General features: G+C 42.2%; 1 protein-coding gene across 2 annotated transcripts in view; it reads right to left on the reverse strand.

Annotated features, from left to right (window-relative positions):
- The window catches only part of Rab3c (RAB3C, member RAS oncogene family), a 213,968-nt gene that overhangs the window by 11,300 nt on the left and 179,134 nt on the right, over window positions 1-23,534 (reverse strand). For both annotated transcript variants that reach the window (XM_060385711.1, XM_060385710.1), the window contains one exon: window positions 14,043-14,167. In XM_060385711.1, the coding sequence (XP_060241694.1) occupies window positions 14,043-14,167 (125 nt within the window). The remainder of the gene's footprint in view (window positions 1-14,042; window positions 14,168-23,534) is intronic.

Below are 23,534 nucleotides of genomic sequence, written 5' to 3' on the forward strand. Positions count from 1 at the left end.
CTTTCCATGGGCCCTGAAGAAGAGAGCTATTATTTTGTTGCAGTTAAATGATCATTTCTAGGGACCATAGTAATTCATATACACTTTCATTAATTTAAATAATTTGAAGGTGATTAAATGGACGTAAGAGTGTCAGCAGACCCAAACAGTACACTCTTCTAACAACTTAAAATCCACTATAGGGTTATAAAAGCCACATCTCCATACAAACTAGACAAGTACAGCCACAAAAGGTTCTGGGTATTAAACTGGTTTTCAGTTACCAAACAACTTAAATATGTTATAAAGTATGATGTTCAAAAAGTGGGAGCTCAGGATCAAAGTCACTGCCTTTAATATTTTGTCATTTAGTTGTTTAGATCCAGGAGAAATAGGAGTTTATCATATAGCCCAGACTCCTGTGTCCCTTTGAATCACAAAGGTGAAGACCCTCTGTGAGATGTCATTCATGTCCCATTTCTGTTTCCAAGCATGTTTACAATCATAGCCTAACTCACAACCGCAAATGCCAACACTGGAGCCTTTATTCTCTAATGATTCCCTGGACTTTCTGTTTATTACATCTCAGCATGGTGGGGTTTTTTCTGTTCTTTTAACCTCAGCTACCTCATCATAGCTTGTTCTAGGAAAATTTTACCCTTGTATCCACACACCCCATCAGCAGCAAAAGCCACGTGTCAGAGAAGCCTCGAAAACAGTCACATAAAACCTCCAAGATTGTTTCCAGTTCACTGCCCGGGAGAGCGCAGTCCATCACGCTCAAATAAGAAGACCAAGGTCATGTAGCAAGCTGAGTAGGGAGTGTGACAGGTTCCCGACAAGTAGGTTACCGCGTCAGCTCCTTGCCCTGGACACCTGCCCCTTCTGCTGCGTGATCTGCAGTTAGTGACGTAACCATGTGTCTGTCTTCAGCCGAGCGGTGCACACTCTCAGCTGGCCACCCTTTACCATTCCCCCCAGCTGCTCTCTGGCAGAGGCAGCATGGCTCCAAATTCAGAAAAGCACATGCCCCAGCCAGCACATTCCTGCCTTGGGCTTCTCCAGGCCTGACCTAGAAAAAAACAGCTCCTGATCTCAACAGAACCAGAAAATTTGAACACAGTGGTCTTCCCAGAGACTCATACTCCAACCAAGTACCAGGCATGGAGATAACCTAGAACCCCTACACAGATGTAGTCCATGGCAGTTCAGTGTCCAAGTGGGTTCCATAGTAATGGGAAGAGGGACTGCCTCTGACATGAACTGATTGGCCTGCTCTTTGATCACCTCCCCCTGAGGGGGGAGCAGCCTTGCCAGGCCACAGAAGATGACAATGCAGCCATTCCTGATGTGATCTGATAGACTAAGATCAGAAGGAAGGAGAGGAGGACCTCCCTTATTAGTGGACTTGGGGAGGGGCATGCATGAAGAAGGGGGAAGGAGGGTGGGACCGGAAGGGGAGGAGGGTGGGGCTTATGGGGGGATACAAAGTGAATAAACTGTAATTAATAAAAAATAAAATAAAATAAAAAAAGAAACCCATGATGGGCATACCCAGACACTGTTTAAATTAACCCCTTTTGCTATGGCCTCTGTACAGCTGAAGAAGAGCCTGTCTGGCAGGACACTGCTTTTGAGTAGGGGCATCCCAAAGCCTTATGGGGAATGACATGGGTCTGGCATGTTGGCCATGGTTCTCTACCCTGTTCCTTGAAGGTCCCTGGAGCAAAGCTCAGAGAAGCCTGGAACCTTTTCAGACTCCAAGGCCCAAGGAAGCAAGCAGGGCCATGAGGCCAAGTGCACACTGCTCCCTGAGTGCCAGGCTGTAGACACTGTGCCACTAAGCCCTGAAATGTCACAGTGCCCCACTGTGATGGTCCTGTGTTAGAAGCAACAATACAGCTCTGATAGTGAGTATTGAACCGTCTCTTTCTCAGCCCCTTTATCCAGTGAATTTATTCCATTTTTGTAGAGGATTCTAAATCTCCTCGCACATGTTAATATTTATACCATATAGTAAAACTCTGTCCATCTTCACTACAGTAGATTTTTTTTTAAATCTTTTTCCTTACCCCAGGAAAGAAGTCCTGACCACTATTTGGGCTCTCTGACCTTTTCAATTTGAGAGAAAAATCACAATTGTTCCCCCTCTCCTCCATAACTCCTAAAACTGTATCTTAGTGCACCGTTTTATTTCTTTTTGTGTTTTTTGTTTTGTTTTCCCTGACAGGGTTTCTCTGTGTAGCCTTAGCTGTCCTGGGCTTGCATTGTGGACCAGGCTGGCCTCGAACTCACAGTAATCCACCTGCCTATGCCTCTTTCAGTGCTGGGATTAAAGGTGTGCACCACCATGCCTGGCTTCTCATTTTATTTCTAATTGGCAATAGTTTAAGTTCTTGCTGCTTTTCCCATCTCAAGTGGGCTGTTTCTTCATTTGAGTTGCAGCTACAGGGTCTCATCTTCACTTTTCCTGTGGAACTAGATGAAGCAGAAATGCGGGGAAAGGTCACCATCGAACTGCCTGGCAGGTGACAGTTGGGACAGAAGTAAGGATGTCAAAGCAGCAGGACCAACTGTCATTTTAGCTGGTCCCATGTTGGGACGCAGCCATGAGACAAACTTCAGGAGGGGGAGGGGATGAGGATTTGACCCACTTCCCTGAAGAATGGCCAAAGAAAGCAGCCAGAAGCTGGAACAGGAACTCGGCCCACGGCTAATGTTGATAAAAATAGACGACAAAATGGTCATGTCTTTCAGGCTCCGAATTTGTTGTTAGCCAGGCTTAACCGGATGTCAAGATTCAGAAGCTGTGCAAGGGTCATCTTATAGCGATGACGATCTTCTCCCTGCCCTTAACCTTCCAGACTCTAGTTTAGCCTTCTGATAAGGAAGGGGCTGCTGAGTTTGCTGGAGTTGAGGTTGCATAGGCTACAGGAATGCCTCTTCCTCTGTTGAGTAAAACCAAGTTCCATAGCTAGACCTTCATTGCCTACCTTCTCAGACGTCCCCCAGCTCTCAGACCCGCAATTTACATATCCATTCCCTCACCTCTACCAAGCTCGTCCCTACCACATCTGCTAAATGACTCAAAGGCTGTCCCCACCGCAGCTCTTCCCATGAATCTCCCTTTACCCTACCCTGTATCCTCTCTCCCCAATCAAAATAGAGTTCGCTGAGTGTTACTATCTACTCCCAAGACTGTTGACTTTCTCTGTATATATTCAAGTTCGGGGAACATAATTAAGCCTTTAGTATCCTTAAACCAGCAAGCCTGAGTCTGACTTATTTGATCTACCTCTCTCTGGAGGCTGACCGCTGACCCTGCCATTCCTGTCTTCCCTGACGTGAGGCTGCTGTTTCCGTTGTCAGTTGTCTTTGCGCTCTCATTTGGATTTCTTGGCATCCACATCTGTATCATTGGTGGAAAAGCGGAAGCCACACAGAGAAAGCTTCTTTGTTTAAGAGAAAGGCAAAAGCATTCCATTATTTTTTTAAAAAACTTTTTTCTATGTATCCAGTGTACAAGCAAATCACGTTTAAATCTCACCTTTTTCTATGTATCCAGTGTGCAGACAAATCATGTTTAAATTTCACACCTGGCTGCTTCACTTATTTAATTATTTATATCACCTGCTTGTTCCCTGCAGCTATTTCAGTTTGAAGTCTTCCGGAAAAAGCTGAGTCCCCTTGGGTAATAGCTCTAACGTCTTGCCCAGTGAATCATCCACCTTGAACGCTTCCAGTTCCCTAGGAATTCTTTTCTAGTACATATTTGGGGTTTAGCTACTGTTTTATACAAGTTACAAAATTTATGTAATGTAAAATTCAACATACTAGTCATTTTGAAGAGCATAATTCACAGTCTGTAGGATAAAATGTTGTACAACCACTACAGTTCAATTCTGGAATATGTTCATGATGCCCAGAAAGAGATTCTGTGTGTAAAGAGCCCCTGTTGGCTACCAGTCAGGCCCCTGTCATTCTCTGTCAGCCTCCTCTACTAGGTACATTTTGCTCTCCAGTTAAAAACTGTATATCTTATTCCCCATCCCTGGAAATATCTAATGCAGCACATAGTAGATAGAAGCAGGTATCTAGCAGACATTGGCTAATTACTGGATTGACTGCTATTAATTGATTGGGAGAAGTTGGTAGATTAAAGTGGAAGGGAAGAGAATCACTCATTTCTTTGTTCTTTGTCGTGAAGCAACTGAACTTGTAATTTGTCTGTCGCATTATTTCTAGATGGAGTTTGCCAAGCATGGCATGGAATTCCATATAATATCATTTTAGATTTGCTTTGTTGGGGATTTGTTATATCAAAAAATCAAAGCAATCCAATTTACCCACAAGGAAAGGCACTTTTGAAAAATAGGAAGAAACATAGAATTGTTCTGCTCCTACTAATAACTCTTGCTTTTCTTCAAAATGGAAGAACTCTTAAAGTGTAGGAAAGTCATTTCTCTCATGGCTTTCAGAGAGATAAGGGCCATTCACTATGAAAGAGCCACTGTTTTATGCTAATAAGTGTTTTCCAAATGGAGTTTTTTTTTCCTTTAAATCCATCAAACATTTTCTTTGTAACTCCTTAATATTTCATTAGGCTTTGAATGATAAAGGAGACAATTTCTACCCTACCCTATTAATGAACTGTCAACATGAACACTAATAACTGTTCTTTGTGTAGAATTTTCAATTTGCAATAGCATTTATGTGCATTATCAATTAGCAGGTTGCATCTGCTGTGAGATGCCATGAGACAGAGCAGTGAGTGAAATAAAATTTCAAGTAGCAGGGCCTAAGCTAATGAGGTTTCCCTGAGACATCACAGATGTCACAGATCTTTATGGAGCACCATGTAAAGCTCACTGTGCTGTGCCATTTGCATTGGTTTTCCTTGCTTTGGATCCAGACTGTATTGTGAATTAGTGCCTTTAAAATTTTTCATTTTACAGTTGAGAAATGTAGATATGTTACATACATGGAAAACCATGGCAAAGATTAGAGTCTGGCTTCATAGCCCATGCTCTTTCCTCCAGGACATTTCTAATGTCTACTTTGTGTCTTCTGTCAGGGCTAAACTCAACCATTACAGAATAATCTGTGTTGGCTTCATAAAAACAGATAGGAGGACTCTTAGCTATCCTGAGCAACATGCTTTAATGCTCAGGAATTCTTATTGGTATATATTTATTTTACAAAGTGGTGGCTTTCATGAAGACAGTTTTGGTGCAACTGTATCTGGTACTTTAACCAAATTTATCTTGATAGCAATTTCTAAAAGTCAGAAAATTCCTCAAAAAGTCTGAATTTAGCTCCATTCACAGGCCTGCCCAGAGCAGACACAAAAAGCTGTGCAAAGTGCTCCTTAAATGGGTTTTCTTTTTGTGGTGATAAATTCTGAAAATTGCAATTAATTCCATCTTTTTTTTCTTGATGGTTTGTATTTAGAAAAAAAAAAATTCTTCAGAAGCAAATGATTTGCTCTTTGGGCTTTTAAAGCAGAAGAGATGATGATGAAAGTCCTGTCTTTAGAATTGTTCCGATAAACAATTACTTTTTTTTTTTTTCTCAAATAAAGCCAATCCAGGCTATTAGAAACTAATTATAGTTAAGGGCAAAAGAGAAAGCCAGGATGGGGTGTGCTCTCTAGGAACAGGAGGGAAGTTTACTTGAATGGCGTTCACAGATCAAATACCGTGGTTTGTATGTGCATGCGGATGAAGCATCCAGCAGAGCACAGTGCTGGGGCTTGGGTATGAGAGACTAGAGGAAAGCCCTCTGTTGAGAACAAAGTGAGTAAGTCCAACGAAGTACAAAGTACACACGGTTCACAATCTGCAGAAGCCGCTCACCATACACAGAGCCAACAAATGACTTCTCCTGAGACGGGACCCTTTCAAAACTCCATAACGGAGCAAGCGTCTCTTACATTCCCGACAGGGTGGGTATGAGCTCTCTTTTGCCCGCATTCTAATAAGCCCCAAGTTTCCGAGGTAGGAGCCTCAGAGAATAACGGAGCTGGCCTGCAAAGGGGGAGGGGAAAGGACTGAAGGAGTGGGCACCACCACGGTCTACCGCAGTCTGGAAGAGTGGAGATGGGGTCTGCGTGAAAGCACCCGGATCTGCAGCTTCATCTGCGTGATCCCAGAGGACGAGTGAGCCTGCCTACTCAAGGGCGCTCCCTCGATGTCAGAAGCCTGTCGCCAGACGCAGCCACTAAATCAGAAATAACTTAGAAGACATCATTCATCATTGGGATGTTTGGCCTGCAACTTGTTTACTTTAAAAAAAAAGTGTTTTTAAAAATGTTAGCACAGTATTTAGGAAATTACACGAGATACCCAAGATTAATGTAGAATAGGGTTTATGCTGGATATGGGATGACTTAGCTGGACTGAGCATGTTGAAGAAAGGCTCCGCTAGTCTACGGTGTTTGGTAGGCTAAGTGTATTGAATGCACTTCCAGCCACCAACGTCTTCAAATGACTGGTAGGTTTACTAGGACATAATACCATGCTTAGGTCAAACAAGTGTGTGGCGTTTACATTTCTTGGGGGCAAATGATAATAGGACAATTTTAATTAGGAATCAATCCCCTGTGAGTTTAGTTGGTGGGATTTATTTTCTACTGCTCCCAGTTATGATAATTTTACCTTGGGAGAAAGAAAAAAAAAATCACACCAACCCACTGCGCAAAGCTGGTAAACAGATCTGGACCTCGGCCAGCTGCCTCAACCCCTCCTGGATTTGAGCCCTTTCAAGTTTCAAACATCAGATACATCAAACTCATATAGGTGGGCTTTTGTTTGTTTGTTTGTTTTGCAATGCTGGCAATTAAAATGAGGCACTTTACATTTCTTATAATCAACTTAAATTTTTTTTTTCAACTTAAAATTTTTAAGTAATGTTTTTCCTAGCTCATTTATGTTCTTTGAAAAGAAACATGAGGCCAGGAGTTTAAATAGACCTTTATTCCTTGGAACCATATTTATTCCTTCATTTACTTATTCATTCATTCATCTTCTGTGAAGAACAGATATGCATGTAGGGTTGAGAAGGGCCTGGCAGTCAGATTATCCTGAGATAAGGAGCCAAGGTGGGTTCTGAGTCAGATTCAAGTAAAACAAGATCAATGGACAATTTTGTGAGACAGTCTAGGCAGGATGAGAGGTTAGAAGCTCTTTAGCAAAAACAGTTTTGCATACGGTGGTTCTTGGAGGAAATGGGAAGTTCCCAGGGGTAAGGATCTGAAGTAGTAAGATTTTTTTTTTCCCTAGAAAAGGCTACAGAGGTTAGTTTTGCTTACTAAAGAATGTGATGATTAGAACAGGGACTTTTCAAGGTCTTGGAAATTCATTCAGTGGGGGAGTGTTAGAGTTTGAGCCCTGACATCAAACAGCTAATGGGATGTACTGCTTAAAGGTGCCGCCGGGTGTCATGCCATTGGCCAAGCCACCACAGCCCTTTTCCTTCAAAGTGAACCACTTTTGAGCTTGAAATGAGCGCTGGCTGTGGACGCTTCCTGGGAAGTGAGCATCAGCTCTGGAGCCATCCTGAGCAATGAGCAATGTGGGGCACATGGGATGTATGGCCTCTCCACTCAGAAAGAGTCTTCTCTGAGGAATAAATTCCTGCTGCCAAGATCAAGACAATAAGACAGGCCAAGCTCAAAGAAGCAGGAAAAACGTGATCGGAAGCCCCCTCCCTTTCTAGCACATGGATGGAACCTTATCTAAGTATACCAAACACATGAGGGACTATCTTTGACCTATTTTCTACCTCCTGGGAAAAGTTAGCCAGAGAGAGTGTGAGCCAGGGGAAATAATGACAGGGTTTTCGCACTTTCCCCGCAGACAGCTATGTGCAGCCAGGTACTCAGAACACTTAAATAGCATTGCTGGGACTCCTTGCCAAATCGAGAAGTTGGCAATCCCTGCTCTTTCATAAACACTACAATTAAGATTTAAATAAATCTTTAAAATCTGCTGAAGAGCAGTCAGCGCAAATGTGGAGCAGGTGGTTTGAGTTTTTAAAATAGGCACCGGAGCAATGCTGTATCCTCATTAGGGTTGCTGACTCCTCAGCCCTGTTTTATTGTGGAGTTGTTTTTGCAGGGGCAAGGAGAAAATAATTGTTTAAAAACTGAAGGGGAAAAAATGATCCTGCATTAAACTGGAGTGCCTGGAGGCAATGTTATGGTCTCGGTTTAAAATAAAATGACCAAATGGGAGTGTGTCTGTCACAGGCAGCTTGTGCTTCTTCGGTTTTGGTACTGTAACAACTAAATGGCTTTTGGCAAATATAACTCTCATTGTAATGAGAGGCTGATGCCTATGAAATGAGATTAGGGGTGCATGTATGTGTCTTTGTGTGTGTCGAAACAGTAGGATCTTTTACTTCAGAAGAAGTGACCAGTATGAGCAGAGAGCCTCAATGGCTGGCTCTTAAGGTTTGCCTTACTTTTTCATACACATTTCTTACCTCATACAAGAACGGGTTTAACGGAGGCAACTGTTTAGAAGTTAATTTCACAGAAAAGAATGGGGCGGCTGCTTGCACACTACGCAGCACGAGAAGCCCTCATCCTTTTAAAGAGCCTCCAAGCTCCCACCGTCCTGCAACTCTCTGTGAACCAGAGCTATCAAAACCTCCAGGCACCACGTGGCTGTAATCATGGAGGGATCCTGCCACCAGGGCCACGTAGGCTTTTCTAGCTCCAGTGATGTGTTTGTGTGTTCACGTTGACAAGGAATGGTTTCTCACAGTTTTCTGTCAGCTTGCGGTGAATACGGGTGTGCTTGGGAAGAGAGAATCTCATTTGAACAATCCTTTCCATCAGACTGCCCCCCGCCCGCATATCTGTGGGGCATTTTATTGATTGCTACGTGACCTGGGAAGGCCCAGCCTACTGTGGCCAGCGCTACCCTGGGTAGGTTGGCCTGGGCTACATCTCTGCCTTAGATTCCTGCCTTCACTTCTCTTGACTGACTGTAATCCTGACTGACCTCTTAGCCAAAGAAACTCTTCTTCTTCAAACTGCCTTTGGGCATGGAGTTTACCACAGCAACAGAAAGCAAGCTGGAACATGTTCCATTTTCAAAGATTCTATTTTTTTTTTTTTTTTGTGTGTGTGTGTGTGTGTGATGTAGGGTCCTAGCCTGATTTTTAATGTTCCCCAAGTACTGTTGTTGTACTGATTCAGGCCTTGGCCATGTTCCTGTAATGTGTTCCTGTTGGACTCCATCCTTCCTGTCAGTCACCTCTAATCTACTTTTTCACCAATGGCTTCAGAATATTTACTATTATATAACCCAGCTTTTAAAAGATTAAACACTATTCTAATACATGAAGATTAGTCTTATAATTTACATAATATGCTCTTGGAACAACATATCTAATAACTGAAAATTTGAAGTTGAGATACAGGTATATGTATAATACTTGCTTCCTATACTCTGCCTGACATTGAACACCCCAATTCTAGCAATGGTACCTTTGTACTTAGTCTGAAATGAAATCCAGTCTTGCTACTCTATTCTTTAATTGCTGCCACTGTTCCTGAGAATGTGTAGAGCCAATCCCAGTCTCTCCAGTCTACTGAATGAGCTCTCAGTGATATGAGTTTTTATGAGTTTAGACCTCTCCAGCACACACATTCTTTTTAGTAAAGATACCATCACCTCTTTGCCATCAACATTTTATATTCTTTCTGCAAACACTATCAGTGTGGTCTTCCTTTGTGCCTCTGGATAAGGATGTTCTTAATCTCCTGACCTCTTCTAAATCCTGTCTTCAATTCTGTTGGCGATCCACATGGACTGGCTTGTAAAAGTCATTGTGTTTGCATCCCTCTGTATACTAGAGTCTTGTGACTACCCATGCCTAACCAATGAGTGCTCAGCAACACTGAACGGAAGAATGAAAGGCCAAATGAATGCACAAATGAAGAATCATTCTGTATCACCTTCCCGAATTTCATTGTGAAGCATCTGTCTCCTGTGTCCATCAAGAATCAGTCTCATAGTGTGACTCTATGACAGTTCAGTGAGAACTTTTGGCTTACTGGTTTTAGTTCAGTGGATTCTGATCATGTCTCACTGGGCTTCTCTGCATCCTTACTGGACAAATGAAAAACATCTCTGTCTACAATCTCATTTTTGGATCTCTCCAAGTCTCCTTAAAAATGTCTGTACCAATTTGATGGATGTATTTTGAAGGAGAAAATTTGAGCACAAGTAAGACTGTATTTAGGAGAACTCATTCTTAGTAACAATGGAACCATTACTGGCTTCTTTCTCAGGATTATGGGATCAATGGAAGATCACAGGACCTAAGAGACAAGCTTAAGTAAGCTTATAGATACACACACCCAAATTTTCTCCTGGACTAAACTAAATGCAAAAATCTATTCCGTAACTCAAGGTTATGTCAAGGTAATGGTGCTCAGAGTAGAGTTGAGCCCTCAGGGACAGATGGCTGTTATAATTTTCTCTGGTTGAAGTTGCTTAGGGTCAGCCCAAAGATCCCTCACGCTCAGAGCTCCCACAGGCAGACAACTGTACATAAGGTTCCTTCCACTCTTTTTCCTACCCTGGCTAGCACTGAGAGCAGAGATTTTTAGGAGCAAATTTGAGGACGCCAAAGTCAACATCAACCAGAATCAGGGTTGCTGTGGTCCAGAGGTAGACTTTCCACCTGGACGTGAATGCTTCACATCCTTCAGCTGTCTTTTCTTCAAGGATGCTCAAGCCCCATGGCACCAACTCTTGTGGTCCACGGAGGCAAACTCTGTCTGCCATCTCTGGGATTTATCTGCGTTGATTCATCTATATCTTTTGGGAAACAATGGCACATATGCCTGGCCCACCTCACACTTTCAGCGATGCTGCTGTGGGAGCAAGAAGCCCATTCTACTGCTTTACCTTTTCCTATTTTAAAAGATGATTCTCTTAAACCAGAAATTATCAAATAAATATACGTGGCTTAAAAGTCACAGCTATAGAAGGTGCCTTTCTGTCGGAGTCCATTTATAATTGACAAAATTTAGCTATGTAAGCTTCATTTGAAACCCCAGTTGTTACAAGTGGGAAAAGGTACCTGAATCTTACTCATAGGTCTGCTGCTGGCATCTGATTTGTCTGTTGTGAGGTTGAATTAAAACCTCAGAGTGAACAAGAACTTCCAAGGAAGTTAGTAGGGTAGGGTGTGGCGGGCCAGGGATACAAGAAGCAGTTGGAGGAGGAGATGGCTGCCTAGAGAGGGAGCACAGTGCTGGACAAGGTAAGGGGACGTGGAGCCCCAGAATTAATGACAGGGAACTGCTTCTCAGGGCCAAATGGAATAAAACAACCAGGAGAGGGAAGGGAGGTGAATGTTCCTTGTCTACCTTGTCACTCACAGACTCTGTGATGGTTGTTTCCAGAAGGTAAAATCGTCTGTCAAATTGCATGCCAAGCACTCAGAATATTGTAAACACTTAGTAAACATTTTTCTGGAGACCTAAAAAATAAATCAGATTGACAAAGCACCCTCCCTACAAGAATTCCAGAGACCTCAGCCTCAACTGTAGTACAGCTTCATTTAGCCCCCTCATTTGGATGAGCAAATGATATTCGAAAATAACCATCAATAATATAGAGTTAATCATAAACAGATAAATAAAGCAGTGTTTTTAGCTATCTGCCAAGAGGAAGTAATAACCTTTAGAAAAGGCATGCCTGATCTCTGAGAATGGCAAAGGAATGCCTAATCTCTGAGAAATGCAATTTTACTGCTAATTTTCTTTTCAAAAGAAAAACCCTCAAAGCCTTGTAATTTACATGAAGGGAGTTACTAGTTTTAAGAATTGTCTCTCCTGATCATTTGTAAAGGGTGTGTAGTCATGAGGAGAATGAACCACAGTAGAGGTAAATGATCTCCAAGACGTCACATTTGCTGGTTGCTATGACAACTGCTGAGATTTATTGGCTAGAAAGCGAAAAAAAAATCAATTAGAGACTATTGGAAGAATTTGCACAGGAGCAAAAAGAAAATCTGTCTCTCAATCTGAGAAGCTTTCCTACATCTGTGCAGTGAATGGAGGAATGGAGGGTGTGTGTGATGGTATGTGTGCGTGTGTGTGTGTATGTGTGTGTGTGTGTGCGTGTGTGTGTGTGCATGGTATGTTGTGCATATGTGTGTCTACTGAAAGCATCTCCAGAAATACTTCCATCATTCTAACATCTCTCCCCTGCCGGATCTGATCAACAGCCAAGTTGTTTATTGTTAAAATAAAGCTGTCACTTGTCCCTTTGTGACAATGACATTGAATTGTTCTTAATGTTACTCTATTTTTTATTTTTCCTGGAGCCAAGCAGTTTTTAGCTTTACTTATAAAGACAGCCTGCTTCTGCGGAACACTTTCTTCTCCCGGGAGAGATATGCATAGCTAGATGATAAACAGAGGGAAAGCAAAAGGAGCCTAAGGAAGGCACATGGGAATGCCTCCCAGGTTCCCTTTCTCTCCTACACAGAGGATCTACTCATCTCTAATCCAATCTTCCTGAGGTGCTAGGAAAAGCCACCAAGCTTCTAAGACTCTCAACCACGGGTAGCATTAGGAGAGGTCCTCTGTCAGAGAATGTAGAGGCTAATGAGCATTTGTAGCAAGGTTAACTATCACACTAATGATGTTTTCATAGCTGGTTGCAGGGAAGGCTCACGGACCCATGTCTGTGGTCATCCAGTGACAGCCTTCAGTGGAACGAGCTCATTGATCTCACAAGGAAGCAATAACATTTGGAGAACGGACTCTACTCAGCTGTTGGGATTTTCCAGTGGTAGGTTGACCCATGGGGAACGTCTGTGCTTGGACAGTCCATGCTTCCAAAAGTCGAGCAAAGGGCAGGTCATCCACTACGTGGCGCCTCATTACTGGGATCAACTGGGAGTTGGGGCCCTCGGTACAGAAGAGGAAAGGGGTGAGATACCGAGTAGAGGGAGGGTGACTTGTAGTGCCAAGGACAGAACAACCTCTTGTTGCATCTTCTCTCTATATATATGCACGCTAGGTTGCAGAGCTGGGATTGTCCCCCGGATCAATTCACTTGTGATGCCAGGCTGGAACTTTCCTGCTTGTTGTCCTCTCATTTTGACGCTCTTCAATATCTGTGCTCCACTGTGCCCTTTACTGGCAATACCCCATCTCCTTTCACTGACTTTTCCTGCCCTAGGGACTCTTCAAAACATACTCTGCTATTTAACCCTTCGCTTTCATCAGCTGCCTCATCCAAGAAGCCCCACCCACCATCTCTTCTCATTTCTCTACCCTCTAACTCCTGTCTCACTGCTGCTCTCACACCTCCTCCTCACAACATCCTCTCTTTCCCTGTGTTTCTCCCACTTTCCCCGGTAGCTTTCTGCCATTCTCCACACCCTATATCATCAACTCCTCACCGACCTGCTTCGTTTCTTTGTTAGTTTTGCTATATCATATTTACCGTTAGCCTTTCCATGTGGTCATGTATTATTGCTATTATTTGTATTCTCTATCCTGTCTGACACAATAGAAGACATATAATAGTTGAGTAAAAGTGTCTTCAATCAATCAGCCACAGATCTCTTCTGAAACTGTACCTACGTCGCTGTGGCATTTTCCTCTTCAGAGGTGTTTTTTGGTGTTTGAAATGGTCACGATATTTCTATCCACCATGTGTGCCACATCATTGGATATTATCTTTAAGTGCTCTGTTAAGTGGGCACAGGTTATGATACTCATTCTTCTGAAATGAGATTGACTCTAACAAGGTTTTTTTTTTAAACAGTACCATGGCTCATCATTGAAGATCTGAAGCCTGGAATCAAGACTATAATCTATTCTTTGTCATTACTACCCTTAGCAGGAACCTGAGAACAATAATGATCATAATAAAGTACTCAATTCAGTGTAAAATTATGTGAGCAGAATAGAACAAAACAAAATGAAGAAGCAGGGACACACACACACAAACACCCCCCCCCCCCCGTGACTCTGATCAGTGTGACAATCACCAAGCTTTCTTTCTTTTTAACTTGTGTCTTACCAAGCTGTTCTCCTAAGTGCTGGCCTCTCTCAGTTGAAATGACCCGTTCATCTTCCATGTCACATTTGTTTCCAACCAGGATAACCTGGGCATTATCCCAAGAGTATGTTTTGATCTGAGTTGACCTGAAAGAAAAGTAACAGGTATGAAAATGATCAGAGGGGACTAGGAAAGCAAAAATATACAGAAGTCTCAGAGAGCATGATCATGGTAAAAATGAAGCCCAGACACTTGACATTTAGAATTATTTGAGTACAGTTGCGCTTTTTAGATTCTTATAAGCAATTGATAGTATCAAAAATCAACTTGCAGCTCAGTGGAAGAGGAGATGAGGTTGTAAAATGTGCTAGGCTTTGCGTGTGAGCCCAGCTCTGGAGAAAGCCAGTCAAGACAGCAGCTGTTGTACCAAGAACTCTATAGTATCTGATGAGATCAGTACTACCACACCCCTTTCTCATGGATCTGTATTGGTTATGTAATAGCTGTAACACGAAGCTGGCAAGGATCTTCCTAGTTTTAGCATTAAAAGTTCTGTGTCTCCGGAACCCTCTCAGCTCCAGACACACTGAAGTGGTTGGTTTCTCTGTCTAGAGACAGCTGTCCACTGACAGACACACCTACAAGGAAAAAACAAAAGCATCTCTTTCCTTGATCACACAACGCGAAATAGAGCAAAGGAAACTGGAGCTTTGAAAATCAGAGGAAATGATCAGTTTTAAATAAGAATCATAAAACTGCTGTACTCACACCTTACAATTAAAAGAACCACGTCACATTCCCATAAAATAACAATCTAGAGGGCTGGCCTTTTCACTTGCTTTGAACAAACTTCTAGAATTTGGATCAGGCCCCAGTATACATCATGGTACAAACAACTCTTGGTTTTGAAACGTAGATAATAATTGTGGTAGTTGTCATTTGCAGCATGTCATTTGCATCTAAGTAATTTGCTAACATCTTATTCACTTATTTCATAAGCTCACTTAAGGAGAGGCTGTTGTACGAGTTCACAGTGGAAGACAATGAGGTATAGAGAGGTTAAATCATTTGTCTTAGATCAGACAGCTAGTAACGTGGGAGAGCTGAAAATTCTACCCAAGTGGCACTTTCCTCAATCGTGGGATTGCATAGTTTCCTGCGATTCATTAAAAGTTTGACACGTAAGATTCTAGTGTTCTGCCCTCCAGTGCAGAAGCCTATAGGAGATGAAACCCTGGTCTTTAATTTTCTTCATTTCTACTATGTAGGAATAGCCGGACAGACTCCGTGGGAGTATCTATCCCCAGCAGGTGGCCAGGGGAGGGATACCAGAATCCTGAAAAGCTAAACAAATCATTAAACTTTGAAAGGATAGATTTATGAAGTGCCAGGAGCGCTCCGGTGGTTTTGCTGACAATTGTCAAATCCTTCAGGGTTATTGAATAGAAAATAGAGATGAGCTGTTCTCAGCTGAAGGAGAGGAGAAGGCAAAGAGCTTTCAGCTGCAATGAGGGAGCTTTCAGTGAGCTCTGAGCCAGGTTTTCTCTCCTGGGAAGAAAGGCAGAGGCAGACAAGATTTTACTTCCGAATTCTTCTGGTCTGAGCCCAACTTTTCAAGAGAGATGGGTAGAACTTTGATTCCACCAGGATCCTGCAGAGGCGTAGTAGAACTTATCAGAAAAATCCGGGGGAAATGACCGTTCTAATTCTGACAAGTTAAAAGTATGTTCCCACAATGACGTTCACCTGTGTTCATTGTGGTTTGTAGAAGAATGGCCCCCACAGGCTTATTCTTTGAATGCTCAGTCGCCAGGGAGTAGAACTGTTTGAGGGTTAGAAGGACGAGGAGGTGTGGCCTTACTTGAGGAAGTGTGTCACTGGGAGTGGGCCGTAAGGCTTCAAAAGCCCATCCCAGGCCCAGCGTCTCTCTCTGCCTGTGGGTCTTGATGCAGCTCTCAGCTTCTGTCCCAGCACATTGCGTGCTGCCGTGCTCCCACCATGACGACAGACTAAACCTCTGAAACTACAAGCAAGCCCTAGTTGAACTTTTTTGTTTGTTTGTTTGTATGTGTGTACCTATTGTGTTTGTCATGGTGCCTCCTCACAGCAACAGGACAGTGACAAAGACACCTGATATACTGGGTAAATAAAGACATAAGCTCTAAATTCTATGTTGTTGAATTTTTTTTTTCTTTTGTTACCAAAGTATGCACAGAAAACAAGAAAACTGACAAACTCATCATGAATTAAAGTTTAAAAATCCCCCAATACCTGAATGCATGTCATAACTGAGGTACTAATGTTATTGTCCACACGAAATAGTTACAAGTCACTCTGCATATAGGGCCAAATAAGAGTCCTTTATTCAAGCTGGTGGCTAATAGCAGGCTCCCATCACAAAAATCTCTTGGCAGTCAGGGTCAGGGATGCGGTCTTTATAAAGGAAAGTACCATTTAAAAAAAAAATAAAAACAAAAACAGAAAAACACAATGACATCATTGTGCGGTATAAGTCCCGGGTACCTGGTAACATTTGCTTTTGTTATACATGCAGGAGACATTTTGGTTATACATCCGGGTCATGGTTAGGATCATAGAAAGTCCTGGAAGTGTTGCCAAGAAAGATGTGGCTGTTCGGGGGTTATGAGCTGAAAAGTGCCTTAGCAGATAGGAAATGGAATGACGGGTAAGAGGCCATCACCTCAATCAGTTAACTAACATATTTTTGCCAAGAAAGTTCACCTTTTCTTTCAGAAGACCTAAAATCTGACCAATTTCCTTAGGTATTTTTAAAGACATATCTCTCTGATTGTCAGAAGTATCCCCCTTCCTATCGGTTGTTATGTAATAAATATTTGAATTTTTATGTGCTCTACAACACCAAAAAGTAATGTGAAATGAATATTTTCTGTAATTGTCTTATAAACAGAAAGGATAATTGGCTTGAAAACTTAGGGAGTCTATTGATGCTTTTTTAAATGTAATAAAAATTTGCTCTGTGGCATTTGTGCCAAGGGCCGCAAACATTCGATAAGCCAGCAGAATTGGGTGAGTTTGTGCCCGCAGTGAGGGTTGTCAATACTCCATGTTTGCCTTTGGCTTTGCTTGCTCTGGCTTTCTGTCACCAGCGTCTAAGGAGGGCAGCTTTGGGTGAGGTAAGAAGTGATTAAAACAGTGTCTGCTTCTTAAAGTCCACTCAACTCATCCATTTCAGTTCCTATAATTTAAATGATAATTAGAGTTTTTCATTAAAGAACCTCAAATTTTAGTTTTAGTTTCTGCAAGCTGGAACTGAAACTACCTAGGTCCCATATAAGTAATTTTTCTTGAGTGTATTTCTGAGTTTCACTTGGGGGACATGCTCACACTAAGTACACACTCTCCCACCGAACCATACCCACATTTTTTGTTGAATAAATCTTCATTTTGTGCAGTATTTAAATGTATTTGTGTCTTGGTTATTTTACTTTGTAAAATTTCTTACAAAATTTCTTACTTCTAGCCCTCTAGTTAAAAGTGTGCAGTTCCTTTGTTGGGGAGATGCACATTTACAGAGCATGGCCGTTGCCAAATAATATGCATGTGAAAAGATGATTTATTTCTGAATTACTGCCAAACTTCCCTGGGGATTTACTGTTAAGCTCAACAAGATTAATGGAATCAGAAACCATATGCTAGTCTCCATGGTTACTTTTCCAGCTTCAGTTAACTCCGGCCTTACCAGCATCGGATGAATTACTAGAATAATCACTATTTAGCTGCCATTTAGCAAAAACAAAACAAACAAACAAACAAAAAAAACACTTCAAACCTTCCTTCGACATATTTATGTGACACTGGTTGGGGCATACATTCTTCCTTTCGGGACTTAACAAAATGAAAAAAAAAAAAAAAAGAAAAGAAAAAAAAATCCTCTAAAAACCAGTAAGCTGTACAAGGAGAGCAAAGAAAGAGTCTTTGATATTTTTATAATATTTTACACATAAGTGAACTCCAAGAGGAATAAATTAATTAACAAACAAAGAACTGTAAATTGTACAGATGAAGAACTGTGAATTCCCACAATGTTGACTTTTTTCATGCCTGTTCTGTGTATGTCAGTGACTTCTTGTGAATTCATTCTCTTCTCATAAAGAATAACGGGCTCTTGCTAGTCAAGCTGCTGTGTAAAACAGTCTACAATAGGCGTCCCAGTGACTAAAACCAATTGCATCTTAGGATCTGATTAAGGCTATAAGTTGGAAAAATAAAGGAACAGAGAGGCTACAGCTCTGCTATTCCTTGATGAGCAGAACTCAGGCAGATCTTACTAACACCCCCTTCTCAATTTCCATCCATTTCTCTTACTCTTTTCAGCATTCAGAAGGCTTGGCTTATCAGTGTCCCAGGGAACATCTAGTTTGTAAGGAAACTTCCTCACCGCTCGTGCACACTGCAAAGGGAAGGCAACTATTAATGGTTTCTTTTCATCAATTTAAACACAAACTTATTCTTTCTTTTTTTTTTATGTTTGAAAAACGTTTGAACTTTAGCTCAGAAAAACTAACTCAGAACCTTAGGCTCACGAGATGGTTCAAGCTGGGTGATCTGAGAAAGAACATGCAAAGGAGAAGGCAAACTCCACATTTGTGTCACAGTGTGTCACACAAACGCACACACTTGAAAAATGTAGAAATAAATAATTTTAGAACCTACAGTGATTTCACCCCATGTATTCAAAAATATCTCTCCAGGTTACTCTTCTGAGTTCAGGTAACTCAGACCTTGCCAGCACCAGATGAATCGACTAGAACAATCGCTATTTCGATGCCATGATCTGTGCAACGAAAACAGGACGTTCGTGAAACGATTTTCTTTACCTGAACTTTCCTATTTGTTTGTAAATAATTGATTTATCTGTTTCACATAGTAACACCACTGTGCGTTTACAGGTGATCAACATAGATGTGCGTAAAATAAAAAAACTTTACAATTGAGAGAGTCTTAGTAAGGAGACAGAAATGTGGACATAATAGAATATTGTTGATGTGTGTGATAAATGTGAATAAATGGTTTACGAAACTGAGGAACTAGGCCTTTTATATGCATAGGAACACGTTTTAAAGGAAGATTTCGAAGAAAATTTAAAGCATTGAATTATTGTCCTCCAATATTGATATAATCTATTATTATTTAATGAAATGGCTTTACCTGATAAAATTGGTACATTAGCCTAAAAATCTCACAATAGATAAAAACTGAAGGAGCTATTGTTAAAGACCTCATCCTTAGCTTAGTCCCTACTCTTGGCTCTTCTATGATGACATAATAATGAATGGAACAGTGTTCTCACTTCTCATTTCTCCCTCCTTTGTCTATAGATTACATTTCTTGCTTGTCAGAAAAAGTGAAGAAGCAAGTCCCTTTGGCCAATGGTGCTTATCCATTTTTGTGTCACTGTGGATAAGAAGCAAGAGGCATGCATGGTTGGGTTCCATTATTGTGTTCTTCTGAAAATTATTTTATTACTTTATGTGTATGGATGTTTTGCCTGCATGCATGTCTGTGCGTGGTGTGCAAGCCTGATATTCATGGAGGCCAGAAGAGGGCGCTGGAGTTCCCGGAACTAGAGTTTCGGTCATGAGTCAGCATATGGGTGCTGGGAATCAAGCCCAGGTCCTCTGAGAGCAGTCAGTTTTCTTAAGTGCTGAGCCATCTCTCCAGACCCCTTTAATATGTTCATCCTGGAGACAGCCCACCCTCCCTCACCCGGGTCCAGGATGAGAAACACAAGCAGCCCACCGAGCTCAGACATCAACAAATCTCCACCAACAGTGGCCAGTGTCGCAGTTTGAACATGAAATGTTCCTCACAGGCTCGTGCTCGGTGATGTGCTGGTTGCTGTCTGATGAACTTTGGGGAAGTGGCTGGATCCTTTGAGCTCTGACTTGATCAGTAGATTAGCTCCTTGAAGGATCTGTAATAGGATTTCATTTTGGGGGAGGGCTGAAAAGTAGAAGGTGAGACTTCATTGAAGAAAGTATGCCACTATGGGCGTTCCTTTGAAGTTATAATTTGTTTCAAACTTCTTCCTCATATTGTCATTCACCCTCCTTAGTTCCTGGCCAACAGGAGGTGAAGGCTGTCTTCTGCTTTGGGTCCTAAAGCAACGGATCAGGGGAATCGTGAAACCATGAGAGAAAAATAAATCTATCTTCTCCTTAAGCTATGCACATCAGGCATTTTGTCATGGCAATGAGCATTCTGACTAAGTGTATCTAGTTTCACTCCTTTCGGCGACCTTGGGTGCCTTCCTCGCTTTACCTCTTGCTATCTCCCTCCTTTCTGATTCAGGTGTAAGCATATGAACGTATTTTAAGTTCTCCATATGTGCTGCATTTTCAGGAACGTTTTAGGTTTGTGATGCTTAAAATTAATGGAAGACCCAGGGTTCATGGAAGACAAAATGTGCATCACAAGGATAGCATTAGATACAGGATGTTTTGTGGCAGATGTTCTTGGTATGCTGGTCCTCTCCCCCAGGGCTCGTTGCTTCCATGCTTGCTGGCTGACTTCCAGCTGCCTGTATTCCCTTCTCCTTGCTTTGCAGCTTTCTATAAAGCAACGTAAGGGCATTTCGCCCAGCAGGGAAGGCCAAAAATAACAAGGAACTAACACACCCAGGAGCAGACCTCAGCCAAAGACTGATAGAAATCTCTGTATAATACCCAAGCTCCCTTCCTCCTCAGCTCGCTGCCGCTCTGATCCCAAAATTTGTAAACAGGAAGAGCTCTAGGCACCCATAACAGTGGCTGGCTTGAAAAGATACCGTTTGCTGGTCCCATCCCTTTCACAGCTCACTTCACCAACACTTTTAGGCGATTATTAGACTTTCTAAACAGACTAATTTGGAAACTTCTATCTTAGAGTCTGACTCTGAGGAAATCCTACAAAGACATGCTAACCGTGTTTCTTCTGGTAAAAGGCCCAAAGTTTCCAAGTGTTCTGGAGCTGTTATGCTGTTTTGGGGAGGCTTAGGAAGTGTGGTTTTCCTAGAGGGAGTGTGTCACTGGGGGAGGGCTTTGAGTTTTTAAAAGCCTCAGGTCGTACCTAGTTGGTACCCTTTTTGCTTACAGCTTGAGGCTTGAGATGTGAACTCTCAGCTGCCCCTGCCACCATGCCTGCCTGCTGAACTCTTCCCTATCTTAATAGTGGTGGCTTCTTACCTCTCTGAAACCAGAAGCCCCACACAAGCCCTCCCTCTTACAAGTTGCTTTGGTCCTGGCATTTTGTCACAGCAACTAAGTAATAGTAACCAAGACAGCTTCTCAGGGGCTTTTGGGAAATGGTCAGATCAAGAAGACTCACAAAAGCAATGATTCATGAATGGTAGGTTCATTCATAATTTGATAGCAGTATTAGGGGGTGGAGACTTAGGAGGAGGAGCTTATTGTAGGGGTGCCACTGGAGATATGACCTCAACAGATATGGCTTGTTCCCTTTCTGTGTCTTTTTTTGCTTCCCATGTCTGTCTCCTATCCACCATGATGTGAACCATTGTGTTCTTCCACGTGCTTGCCAGCATGATGTTCACGGGCCTAGAAGCAATGCTGCCACTGAAACTGTGAGCAGAGATAAACCCTTCTTCCCTTAAACTGTTTTCTTAGGTCTGACCAATGCTACAGGCTTCAAAGTAATGGCTGTTAAGGGTTTTTCCTTTCCCAAGGTTTAAGATTATCATTGATTTTAGGCTTTATTAGCTTTGTAAGAAACCTTTGTGTCACTACCTGTCTTAAATGAATTTATTATCTGTCAAGCTTTCTCACTGTCTTGCACCTAGTCTCATTACCTCTAGGATCTGATGCCTCTAATGTGTGTCCATATAAGCTCTGGGTACCAGTCTCCATGACTGTCATTTGCATACATGACTGTAGCAAACAGCTACTGTTAGGGAGTCCAAAGACTTCTGTTTATTCACTGCCATGTCCCTGCGCTCAGCCAACTTTCTAGCACATGACAGGTGCTCAAACAGTACCACTAAATGAGTGATGGAAGGGATGAGCAAATGACAGAGTGTGGCAAAAAATGCCCAAGAATTCTGGCATTTCAAATACAAGCACAAAGCAAGCAGAAACAGAAAAGGACTCAGAATCTTCTGTGATGACAGGTGTCTACTGTGTCCATTTTAGGATGCATGATGGACAGAGTTTATCAAACCCTGGTTCATGGTAGCAGAAGGCCAGTACTGGCCTCTCTACAGCCTGTGTGACCTTTCAGACCTTCAGGCTTTCTGTGTGATTAGTTTTTCATTTTATCTGGGAAGAGCCAACATTTCCTTTTGGGCTCAGCACTAACAGTCAGGGCCACCTCAGGGAGTAAGTGCCTTTACACCACGGACTCATTGTCCATCTCCTTCAGTTTAGAGACAAGGCAAAGACTGCCGAAGTGAGGTGGCTTGACTAAAATGACACATCTGCTCAGGGACTAATGTGCTTCCTAACACAAGTCTCCCACGAATTCTCCTCAGAAACATGCCGGCTGCTTCCTTCAGGGAGGGAAGAAAATCACACGCTAAATATCTGATTATCTTTTCATAACAATGGCAGGGCAGCAACCAGAATGGGTCCTGGTGAAATTTCCAAATCCCCAGTGCTCTGAATGTTGGAGAGTGCCCTCCAGTTGAGTGCAGAAATGCACAGACCTGGCCGTGCCTGAATGGGTGTGTCTGACTTCTTCCTGTGCAGCAATTCTGCTGCTGAGAGCTGATTCTGGGGTTCAAGTGGAACCCATGGGGTCCTGGGGTTAACTTGTAACACACTGGACTCTGCTTCTGTAGCCTAAGTCTAATCTTTGGCTCTCTTCACATGCCTTCCTTACCTTTTTCATCATGCCTTCTTTATCAGTTTTGACTTCATGATCTTTTTTTTTTTTTTTTCTTTGCATTTGTTTTTGCCCTTTGGAAGCAGTTTCATGTCTCCAAGATGGTCTTGAACTCACTGTGTAGCAGAGAATGACTCTGGCTTTCTGATCCTCCTGCTTCCACTTTGTTGTTTTTATTCAGTTCTGGGAATCGGCTTTCTGAATCAAACCAAGGGCTTTCTGCATGCTAGGCAAGCCCTCAGTCCATTGAACTACACCCCAGCCCTCTGACCTCACTTTGATTTCACAAAATGTCAAATTCTATTTTTAAAATAGTATGTATAGTATGAAAATTGAACATTTCTCTCCTGTGAAAGAAACAGAACTAAATCAGTGTAGCAAAGGTTGCCTTTCTGCACAACAAAGACTGGAATGGAAGCTTGTCCTAAGGCAGTAAGACCAAGAAAGATATTTGCTAGCTAGAAAATGTGGCTGTTCTTTCACAAGCAACAAGGACAAAGTCATGTTAGAAACATCCACTTCTCAGACTTTCAAGATTATGGTGTCCTTGGAAGAATTAATGGTCTTTGGTAAGATGTACTTGCGTCTCAGGCTAAAGGTCAGGGCTTACTGAAGGGGAATCTGAGCTGAGGACCTAGAACCTGTCCTGGCCAC

This window comes from Meriones unguiculatus, chromosome 6, assembly GCF_030254825.1.
Source record: "Meriones unguiculatus strain TT.TT164.6M chromosome 6, Bangor_MerUng_6.1, whole genome shotgun sequence".
Classification (NCBI taxonomy): Eukaryota; Metazoa; Chordata; class Mammalia; order Rodentia; family Muridae; genus Meriones; species Meriones unguiculatus.